The sequence below is a fragment of the Hevea brasiliensis genome, chromosome 10 (assembly GCF_030052815.1).
Source record: "Hevea brasiliensis isolate MT/VB/25A 57/8 chromosome 10, ASM3005281v1, whole genome shotgun sequence".
Taxonomy (NCBI): Eukaryota; Viridiplantae; Streptophyta; class Magnoliopsida; order Malpighiales; family Euphorbiaceae; genus Hevea; species Hevea brasiliensis.
The window spans coordinates 89,623,379-89,635,412 of NC_079502.1; the positions used below are offsets into that span (position 1 = coordinate 89,623,379).

The 12,034-nt window shown below is 34.4% G+C and overlaps 1 protein-coding gene across 1 annotated transcript; it reads left to right on the plus strand.

The window, feature by feature from the left end:
* The first annotated feature begins 206 nt into the window (after positions 1-206).
* Positions 207-2,076, plus strand: LOC110662944 (peroxidase 17). Its single transcript, XM_058154349.1, has 3 exons — positions 207-582; positions 703-894; positions 1,263-2,076. Exons 1-3 carry the CDS (start codon positions 388-390, stop codon positions 1,857-1,859), a joined length of 984 nt encoding a protein of 327 aa, XP_058010332.1. The 5' UTR covers positions 207-387; the 3' UTR covers positions 1,860-2,076.
* Positions 2,077-12,034: the final 9,958 nt, after the last annotated feature.

Genomic DNA, 12,034 nt, shown 5'->3' on the forward strand with positions numbered 1-12,034 from the left:
GATTGCCGGCCTAATTTACTTTAAATTATACGTATATCACAAGTAGTATATTACACGTACATTTCCGAGAGTAAGTGTCAACTCTCACCCCTCCAGAACAACTAGTGGACTCTTTCTATTGATATTCCTCTCAAACCCATGAGCCAATTGGCCTAAACGTTGCCCACTATTGTCAAATAAATAACCCTGTAACCTATTGACACCCAGAACAAGCATCTAAATACCTCTTCTATACCCATCATCACATGTCATACCCATATGCATAGATGATTTTGTTCCATCCATTACATACACATACATCCACCCATCAGTCCATTAAGCCTATAAGCTCATAGCAAGCACCAAAATTAGACCACAGCTCATACACTCTAGGCTGGTGCCCAAAACATGTCTCCTCTCTTTACAGCCTTTCTCCTACTAGTAGCTAGGGCCTCTGCAGCGCCACTCTTGCCAGGATTCTACTCTGAGACATGCCCGGAAGCTGAATTGATAGTGAGGGAAGTGATGATGAAGGCCATGATCAGAGAGCGAAGAAGCGTTGCCTCTGTCATGCGTTTTCAATTCCATGATTGCTTTGTTAATGTAAAAACTACAGTGCATAAGACCCTTTTTATATCAATTAAGATCTTTAATGAGTGTTTCTTGATTTGATCTGATTTGATTTTTGAAATTCCGATTCTTGTTTTGTATTTCTTGTAAAAGGGTTGTGATGCTTCTATGTTGCTGGATGATACACCAACCATGCTGGGAGAGAAGGGTGCTCTTTCGAATGTAAATTCTCTAAGGTCTTATGAAGTTATCGATGAAGTGAAGGAAGAGTTAGAGAAGGTCTGTCCAGGAACTGTTTCTTGCGCAGACATAATTGTCATGGCTGCTAGAGATGCTGTTGCTCTGGTAATTGATTCTCCTCTTGTTAACTTTGTTCTTTGGTTGTTTTTCTCTTTCTATAGAACCTATCAACTTGGCCCTAAGAGAGGATTATTGGGTCTTTAGCCATAAGGTATTCTCGCCGGATATTCTGTGATGTGGGTCCTTTTTGTCCAACTTTTGTCAACTAGTCAATCATCACAATTCACAACATTAAAAGGTGGCCTCTATGCAAAAATAGTGCATAGTTTACAACTGGCCAATGAGGCCACCCTTTTACCTAGTCTAGGAATGGAAGATGGTTTGATGCAGCCCACATTCTAGTAGTAGTTGGTTTTGTTGATTATTAGCTGAAAATGGTTATATTTTTTCTGTCAATTTGTCTTGTATACCAGAGTGGAGGACCTTACTGGGAGGTGAGGTTAGGGAGGAAAGATAGCTTGACAGCTAGCCAAGAAGACTCAAACAATATCATGCCAAGTCCAAGAGCCAATGCAAGCCTTCTCATAGACCTCTTTACAAGATTCAATCTCTCTATCAAGGATCTTGTAGCCCTTTCAGGGTCACATTCCATTGGCCAAGGTCGATGTTTCTCTATAGTTTTTAGGCTCTATAATCAATCTGGAACAGGCAAGCCAGATCCAGCCATTGAGCCAAGATATAGAGAAAAACTAGACAAATTGTGTCCACTTGGTGGAGATGAAAATGTGACAGGAGACCTTGATGCAACACCAACAGTGTTTGATAATGTATATTTCAAGGACTTGGTTGCAGGGAGAGGGTTTCTTAATTCTGATCAAACACTTTTCACATTTCCTGAAACAAGAGAATATGTGAAATTGTTTAGCAAGGACCAACTTGCTTTTTTCGAGGCCTTTGTTGAGGGAATGATAAAGATGGGTGAGTTACAGTCTGGGAGGCCTGGAGAGATCAGAACCAATTGCAAGGTGGTCAATAGCCACCGCCCTGTTGATGTACTGTTGGAGTCTTGAAAGAATTGAGGGACAGAGATTAGTTAAAGTTCAACTAAACTTGGTCATAGATTAGGGAGGTTGAGAAAGACTAGAGAAATCATATAACAGTGCAACATGTCTTCTAGGATAATATATCAGTGGGATTGTTGCTATCAATTTAATCCTTTATTGTGTGGATGCCTTTGGCTGTAATCTTTGAAAATCAAAAGAGAATGATGTCATACATTGGAAAATATTTTCCTTGCTTTTTTTTTTCTTTCTTTTTCTGTACTTATCCTTCTTTGTTGCTCCATCTAACATGAATAATCCTCCAAATTGGATGGTGATGCTGAATTTCAGGTTTAGAAGAAAGAAAATAAAATTCTCAGGTATGTTATATGACAAAGAAGAGGAGTGACTCTGACCCATGATACTATTAACCATGAAAATAATTACTCATTTCCTCAACTTTCTGAAGGAAAGCATGGTAATATAATAAATGAGCTTGAGCTTCAGAGCTTCCACAGTTTGTTTCTTGTACATAAATACATAATCCATATAGACAATTTGCAGTTGTTGATGTCACTAAAGTGGGGTTGTGCATAGAAGTGGACAGTAGGATTACCAAAAAGAACTGTGGAAGCTCAAGACCATATATGCGAATGGGATTTGTGGGAATATACACAAGTGGACAAGGTGCCATAATGGTGTTCTGTTTTAACTAGGTGATAATAATACATTCACAAGTGTTTGTTGTGTCATATGTCGAACTTTCAAAGGCAGAGAGATGACATATAATAGTAGGGGGCATAATTACTGAGAGCAACTTGGAAGTTGAAAGTTCCACTTACTCAACGCCCACACTTCTCTGCTGCCAATGTTCAATTCTTGTTTTACATTTCCAAGCAGAGAGAATGGAGAAGTGGTGGTCCATACTATCAACTGATTCGGGAATATAACAAAGTATACTTTTACTTTTATACAACAACTAAGTGTTAATCCCAAACTAGTTAGGTTGGCTATACAATTTTTTTTTATTCATTTTGTTCAATATTATGTCCACATCATTAGTTATGTCCACATCATCTTTGGTTTTCCCTACGCATTCTTCTTCCTTTCTCTTTTAATCTATCACACCTCCATAAACCTTTTCCTTTTATAATCACACAAAAAAATTCAATATAATCATTCTCCTTATAAATTCAAGTTATCCATTAAATACTAACGTACCGATTTAAATTATATATATATAATCGATTCTAATTGGGACTAGAATTCAAAACCTCATAACCTTAAAAACGATTTCATTGCCACTAAATATATTAGCCAAATATCAATGGCTCTTGGTGGCTCTCTCAAATTGTCTCCAATGAGATAAGGATAGTCCCAATGTTCAATTCATAAACCCTTTATTTGAAATCTTCAATTCAATTGATTTTTTTTTTAATTCTCATATTAAAATAAAAAATTTTATTATTTTTTTTAATTTAAAAAATTTTTAATTTTAAAAAAATAGAATTCACATATAATTGTGTGAGAATTCAAATTCTAAATGAATAAAAAATGAAGATTTTAATAGAATCAAATGACGTCACACACCAAAATAAGAACTAAATGGAAGAGCTTATCAGCATGCTCCCACATTCGATGGTTTTTACGGTAGTACCATGCCCATTAGGCAGCCCAACACTAAAATTTTGATGCCTTTATGCTTGCTTTCAAGTAACGGCATTAAGCTTTTAGGGACAGACCCTGTTGATGGATGAGTCAATTTCAGGCCGAAACGGACAATTCAGATTCCGGGAAGATAGTGAATTGGAATTGGATTAGACTAATTTGATTTCAGCCTTTTCTGATTCTTGATTGGTTTCGGTCTAATTTCAGTCGATTCAAAGATAATTATAATTCTAGTTTTTCACGATTTTAATTATAATTTAAAAATTGTTTAATCCAACTACCTATTTAAAAAAAAAAATTGAACTAAAACAAATAATTTGAACAGGCAATTCTAATCTAATTTCAATTTAAATCTGAAGAGAGAATTGAAATTAGTTTCTATAGTAAGTTTAATTTTAATTTAGACTCTTTAATTAATAACTCGAGTCAATTTTAAATTTAACATATGCCAATTTCAGCTCAATTTGAAACCTAAATCAACCTTTGATCAGGTCTAATTGAATTGTCTTACTATTCAAGTGCGTTTTCAAGGAGCAAGTTAGATCACTAAAGAGATGAAATGAATTGAAGTTTGATGGAAAGGTAAAGAATTCACACACCAAAATTATCCATTGATTTTGAAAAAGCAATAAATTAATATTAAAAAAAAATCAGCAAATTGAATAAAGTGAGAATCTGAAAACATCATCGTCATCCTCCTTACCTGCCAACAATGTCTCGGTTTGGTGATCGAAGATGACAAGGTGGGTCCATCCATTGATGTTTTACTAAATAAAGACGGTGTTTTAAGACCATATTTTAATGCTGTTAATGATTAGACATAAAAGTTGGGCTCGTAATCTACATGTATAATATAAAAATGATTAATTTAAATATAATTTATTTAATTAATTGTGTTAAAATGTTTAAACCCACCACAGATTCCAGTAATAACGCCATGATTTAATTCTAAAAGGTTGAAATAACACTTCATTTTACTTGGCCGTTATGCAAATTATTTATTATTTTATTTTAATAATATAATTTAATATATATTTTTCTATAATTTATATTTTCATTATCATATTATAAAATTTTATATTATAATTTTATTTCAAGTGTTAATAATTGAATAAGTTGATTAATATATTATTTTTTTATTATTTTTTAAAATTATTTAATATATACCAATAAAAAAATAAATAAAATAAGAAAAAAGACATATGCCTATTGCCATGAGGCAATCTTTGAACTATCATTATTAATATTCTTATATTTTAAATGAGAAACAGTTTTTAAAAATAAATTTTTAAATTTTATAAACAACGTTTTAGTGAATAATTATTTAAATATATATTAATATGTTTTCTAAAAAAATAATTTACTATTTTTTTAATTTAATATAGAATTTAATTAAAAAATAATTTTTAGAGATATATAATATGATGAGCATGTATGGAATTGTAAATTTTAAAATTTTAAATTTTTAGGAGATATAATAAAAAGAATATTAGATAACTATTATTATATTATACAAGATAAGATTATAGTAGCTGAAATTTAAAAATGTTTAAATAAAAAATTAATATTTAATATGAGAGAGAACAAACTTTTTATTTTTTTAAGGTTTTACTTTAAAAATTAATATAAGAAAATATTTTTTAAATGAATTATTTTTAAAGCAGTATGGACTATACTTTAAATAGAAATTTTTATTTGGCTCACTCAAATTCTAAGTTATAATTAAAATAAAATTAATAATTTGAGTTAAGATATTACAAATTCAAATAAATAAATGGCCTAATAAAATATAAAAAATTTTAAATTTATGGGGCTACTTTAATTTTAAATATAAAGGACCATATTAATATTATTTTCATAAAATTAGAAAATTAATTTAATTTTAAACATATAAAATTATATTAAAAAAATTTTTAACCAAGTTAATTGGTTTTTTAATAAACCTAGGGCCATAGTCCCTAACCTCTCTTCCTCTACCACTGAAGCATACGTTTATAACACAAATTACAAAACATGACCTGTGTAGCCCATTAAAATAAATGAGTTATTAACGTATCACATAACACAACACAATATGTTTAACCTATTTAAATAAATAGGTCTTATAAATCTCACACAACACATTTAATTCATGTGATACTTGTAATGACTAAGCTAGGAGGCTATTACCGGTGCTAGGCATCGGGTCAGTTTAAAGCTGTCGAAACCCGTAACAAGACTAAAACTTGTAAAACATACATATATTCCCGTATTTCGTCATCTAATCATACTCCAATTTATTACATTTTAGTCTTTTCATACATGCTTAGACATTCATAACATAAATTTGATTCAGAATTTAAACCTTAACATACATAAAACTCTAAAGCATAATGGTTTAGCTTGTATACTCCCAAAGGAGTTAACATAAACACAAACATAACATCATCATTCATATTTAAAATATTACATACTCCAATTTTGTATTATTAACAGTACAGTATTATCCATTCATATATTACATGTCTATCTACCCATACATTATACATGAAGAAAAGCTTTAAAGTTACCCTTGATGCTCTCTCTCCATAGAACTCTTTTAATCCGACAAACCTACATCTGAACGTTAGGGAAAAGGGATAAGCTTATACAAGCTCAGTAAGTAAATTAACCAGCATTAATTATATTATTTATTTAATATATATGCAATGCATCATTCAAATAGATTTTCATATAACAACCCCGATCCGACAGCATAAAGGCTGAACCGGGAGCGTTACCTGTGATTTTCGCAACTTGTAATAAGATCTATATCTCAATTTATTCTAATATCACATAAGTCCCAAACAATCACAACCTAATAAAGATTTCTAACATGCAAATTTATTTTACAATTACCAAGTATTAAATTAAATTTATTTTACATGCCAATATTAGTTTAATTTACAAACAAGATTAATTTTAATTTACAAAGTATTTATTTAAATTAATTACATGCAAAAATCAGTTAAATTAAAAATAAAGTTAATTTTAATGTACCAAATGAAAGTTCTATTATTACTACAATTTCATGCCAATGGTTATTCGAGAAGTTTAGAGCTACTTACTTGTTGGTAAATGCAGTTGCCATTGGGGCAAGCTACCCTTAAAAAAGGGGTCTTCTCTTCTAGTATGGCAATGATATCCCTGGCTTACTCCCGTTTAGCTCCATATAAGCTCCACGCAAATGCCCTCTTTGGTACTTACCTTAGGGCTACTTGCCAATTTTGTTTGTAATAAAAAATAAAGACAATAAGGAAAAATAATAAAAGTACGAGAGACAGAAACTAAACATGTGCAAAGTTGTGTATCCCCTCAAATTAAACATGATTACATGATCTATATGAACATATAAAATAAATTGAAGACAAAGAGCATAGAATTAAAATATTGTGTGGCATAGATCTTGAAAAAAAAAACAATAAAAACTGACCTTTCAGAAATCTTGTATGAAAATTTCTTGAAGAAAAGAAAAAATAAGGAAGAACTCAAAAAGTCTTGAATATCTCTAAATTTCTTATAGCTCTGAATTTTCTCTTCCTCTTTCCTCCCATCATCCCCTTCTTCCCTTCTCTAGTAGGGTATTTATAGGGTTTTGGGAGAGAGGTGTGATAGGGTTTGGAGTCTTAGGATGATAAAGTTTAGATGACTTAAACAACTACAATTGCAGAATTCGAATAAGACTGGGATATGGGTGAGGTGTTTCAACCAATAGGAAGACAAGAAAAAATGGAAGGCACCAATAGGGAATGAGGAAGAGGTGTGGTAGGATTTGGAGTCTTAGGGTGATAAAGTTTAGATGACTTAAACAACTACGATTGCATAATTCGAATAAGACTGGGATATGGGTGAGGTGTTTCAACCAATAGGAAGACAGGAAAAATGGAAGGCACCAATAGGGAGTGAGGAAGAGAGTGGGGCCAAGGAGGAGAGAGATATTTTGTTATTTTAATTTTTAGAAAATAATTAAATGGGTCTCATTTAAAATTTCTAACTAGGCTTTCTTAGGCCCATAGAGCCTAATTAAACTTAATTAGATCCATTTAAGAACTACCCATATTAAATTTAAACAAAATAAAATTTTATTTAAATTTAATTAAATTAATTTCCTCAAAACTTTATTTTTATTTTTTTATTTTTTCAAGATCATGCCACGGAATTAATAATTCAGCTCCATGCCTCCAATTACATCTTACAGTCATATAATTTTTCATCATCGGGTTTCCCACGGCCTCAATGCACATACTCATCACAAAATAAGGGTCTACAGTTTGCCCCCCACTTTGGCGAAAGCTGAAATCAATGCGAAAGCATTGCTCAAGTTTCATCAAAGTGAAACTCAAATTTCTAATAACTATAAAACATTGGCTATGAGAATCAAGTATATCTTGCTCGGTCGACATACTCTATATTATGAGACTAGCTACGGTCTCATAACAGTAATAACTGTGTCATGTGAAAAATGAGTGTATCTTGCTCTGTCAATACACTCTGCGTCATGAGACTAGCTACGGTCTCATAACAGTGATAACTGTGTGATTTGAAATATTGTGGATTCGTATTTAGGACCGCAGTCCTAAACTACCTACGTATCCCCCTCATTATCCTGAGGAAGAATCAGACCCACTCGTAGTTCAACACTTGAAACTGTGGTGATGCATGTTCTTCTACGCCTTACACACCTACAGGTGACATGTTGATGCGTGTTCTTCTACGCCTTACACAACTATGCCATATGCCCTAAACAATGTCTAAGGACTTACCAAAAAATATCTATCATGAAATGTTATGGGTTCGTATTTAGGACTGCGGTCCTAAACTACCTACGTATCCCCCTCGCTATCCTGAGGAAAAATCAGACCCCCTCGTAATTCGATAATTGAAACTGTGGTGATGCATGTTATTCTACGCCTTACACACCCACAGGTGACATGTTGATGCATGTTCTTCTATGCCTTACACAACTATGTCATGCGCCCTAAACAACGTCTAAGGAATTACCAAAAAATATCTGTCATGATTTGAAAAATTTAGAATGATTGGGTCTCAAAATTCTCTCTGATTTTTATGTTTCCTGTATGCTACTTCCTATCATGGGCATGCTGATTTTACTAAAGATTCTGAAAAAAAACTTAGTTCTCCGGGGGATCTCTTTTTGCAAAAAACTTTCTTATAGCCTCAAAGTTTTTTAGAAGAATTGTTCACCAAAAAAGACTTCCTTAAGGTCACAATACAATTTCTCTCTGATTTTTCTTTTTTCTTCTCTCCCCCTATGGTTTATATCTTGACTCATTTCTCTTTCATGAACTCCATTCTCTGTGCCCTAACTTTTGCCTGAAATGTCCTTTTGGATTTTCATCTCAGCGGGCTTGCTCTAACTTTTGCCTAAGCGGCCCTTTCGGGTTTTCCACCTAGCAAGCTCCCCTTTTTATTTTTTTATTTTTTAGAAGGCATAGATTAAATCAAAACAATGCAGTTCAATTACTTAATCATTTGATGTATCCCTCATGGAACAAACATTCGCGATCATAATTAAATAAAATCCATTCCTAGTTAATGCAATAAAAAAATTCTTTATTTATTCAGGTACACCATTACTCCCTCTTACATTAGGTTTTGCCAAATTTCTAACCTTCCAAAGTTAGAAATAAGTTTTATAACCTGCTGAATGACCTTTTCAGGTTTTCCATCCAGATCTTCTCTCATCTCTCCTTTTGCCTAGACTGCTTTTCGCAAGTTTTCAATCTAGCATTTTTTTTTTGACCCTTACTTTTGCCTAGACCGTCTTTTGTAAGTTTACAGCCTAGCGGGCCTATCTCACACAAAGTACCGTTTGAGCTTGTCTAAGTTGACTGGTTCTTGAAATTTATTCCCATCCAGTTCTGATATTCTTACAGCACCTCCTGACAAGATCTTTTTTACTATGTATGGACCATCCCAATTTGGCTTGAACTTTCCTCTTGGATCAAAAGGGATGGGCCGAGCTTGTTTCAAAACCATGTCTCCCTCTTTGATCTTTCTTGGCTTCACCTTCTTATTAAAGGCCCTTGCTATCTTTCTTTGATAAGCCTGCATATGATACAAGGCTTGCATCCTCTTCTCATCAATCAAAGCTAGTTCTTCATATCTTTTCTAGGCCCACTCATTTTCTGGAATCTTAGCTTCTAGTATCACTCTCAAGGATTTGACCTCTAACTCAATGGGTAGCACTGCTTCAGTCCCATACACTAAAGAGAATGGAGTTGCCCCTGTGGATGTTCTTGTAGTAGTGCGATAACCCCAAAGAGCATAAGGGAGCTTCTCAGGCCAATCCTTATAGGTTTCAACCATTTTTCTCAAAATGGTTTTCACATTCTTATTTGCTGCTTCTACTGCTCCATTAGTCTGTGGCCTGTACGGTGAAGACTTGTGATGCTTAATCTTGAATTCGGTAATTAATTTTAAGAAATCACCTTTGAACTGGCTGCCGTTATCTGATACTATCTCATGGGGTACCCCAAACCTGCAAATCAAGTTCTTTCGCACAAACTTACTTATCTGCTTGGCCCCTACGACTTTATAAGATTCAGCTTCAACCCACTTGGTGAAATAGTCAATTGCCACAATGATAAATCTATGGCCATTAGAAGCCGTGGGAGAAATCTTCCCAATAATGTCTATGCCCCATATTGAGAATGGCCATGGTGAAGTCATACTGTAGAGTTCACTGGACGGTAGGTGATTCAAATTCCCATGGATTTGGCAGTCATGGCATCTTTTCACAAATTTAGCGCAGTTAGTATCCATGGTAGACCAGTAATAGCCCAATCTTAAAATTTTGCCCGCTAATACCCTTCCGTTCATGTGAGGACCACACACTCCTGCATGTACTTCCTCCATTATCTGCTCAGACTTCTTTTTTGTCACACACAGGAGCAATAGTCCTTCGAAGAACCTCTTGTAGAGTTGCCCCCCAGCCAAAGTGAACTGAGTGGCTAATCTACGAATTGTAGCTCTATCCCTACTATTGGCTGACTGTGGGTATTCTCTTACCTCTAAATATCTTCTTATGTCCTCATACCATTTCATCTCATCTTCTAGATCTAAATGTGCTATTATTAACCCTTCATAGCATGGGATTCTACTCCTCATCAGGATAACTGGCTGGGTCAACTTCTGATCACCCTTCTCCCATAAGGATGCCAGCGTGGCTAGAGCATCAGCCATCTGGTTTTGAGCTCTAGGCATGTGCTTCATTGTCACTTCCTCAAAGCTAAATAATAGTTTCTTAGCATACTCTAGGTATGGCCTCAACTTTTCTTCTTTCAATTCCCATTCACCTTTAATATGGGAAACTACTAGCATTGAATCTCCAAACACATCCACTTTTTTAGCCCCAACAGCTATTAATGCCTCTAGGCCACAAATGCAAGCCTCATATTCTGCAATATTATTAGTGGTTGGGAAACATAGCCTTTTTGACATTAACAATTGTTCTCCATTTGGTGCTTCCAAAACTACCCCTATACCGGCTCCGCTTTTATTCATGGCCCCATCAAAGTACATTTTCCATGGCTGGACCTCTATTAGCTTGAGACTCTTATCCGGGAAGGCTGTTTCGACTTCTTCCTCTTCATTAACTGGATTTTCAGAAAGAAATTCGGCCACTACACACCCTTTGATGGTTTTTCGTGTCTCATACACAATATCAAATTCAGACAGTAGGACCAACCATTTGGCCAATTTTCCAACTAGCGTCGGTACTTCAAATAGGTACTTTAAAGGATCCATCCGGGACACTACAATAACTCGATGGGTCTGAAAGTAGTGCCTTAACTTCTTAGTTGCCCATACTACAGCCAGACAGGTTTTTTCTATTAGTGAATAATTCTCCTCATAAGCAAGGAGTTTCTTACTAATGTAATAGATGGCTCTCTCCAGATTCTCTACTTCTTGTGCTAACATTGCCCCCAGGGCCATGTTTTCCACTGATAGGTAGAGGATTAGAGGGATGTCAGGGATGGGTGGTGACAAAATTGGTGGATTGCTCAGGTACTGCTTTATCTTTTCAAATGCCTCTTAACATTGCTCATTCCACACCACTGGCTGATTCTTTGTTAGTAGCTTAAAAATTGGTTCACAAGTAGTTGTGAGCCTAGCTATGAACCTACTGATGTACTGTAATTTTCCTAAGAAACCTCTAATCTCTTTTTCTGTTCTCGGGGCTGGCATCTCCTGGATTGCCTTCACCTTATCTGGGTCAACCTCAATCCCTTTTCTACTGATCATATGCCCTAACAGCTTGCCTGAAGTGACCCCAAACACACACTTGCTAGGGTTCAATCTCAATTTATACTTGATGACCCTCTGAAAGAACTTCTCTAATGCCTCAAAATGTCTCTCCCTAGTTGGGGATTTTACTACCATGTCATCCACATATACTTCAACTTCTTTGTGCATCATGTCATGAAATAACATAGTAGCCATTCTCTGATAAGTTGCACCAGCATTTTTTAGCCCAAAAGGCATGACCTTATAAC

Coding starts and splice junctions, on each gene's coding strand:
- LOC110662944 (XM_058154349.1), top strand. CDS start 388: ATGTCTCCTCTCTTTACAGCCTTTCTCCTACTAGTAGCTAGGGCCTCT. Junction 583..702: donor TCCATGATTGCTTTGTTAAT/GTAAAAACTACA, acceptor TTCTTGTAAAAG/GGTTGTGATGCTTCTATGTT. Junction 895..1,262: donor CTAGAGATGCTGTTGCTCTG/GTAATTGATTCT, acceptor CTTGTATACCAG/AGTGGAGGACCTTACTGGGA.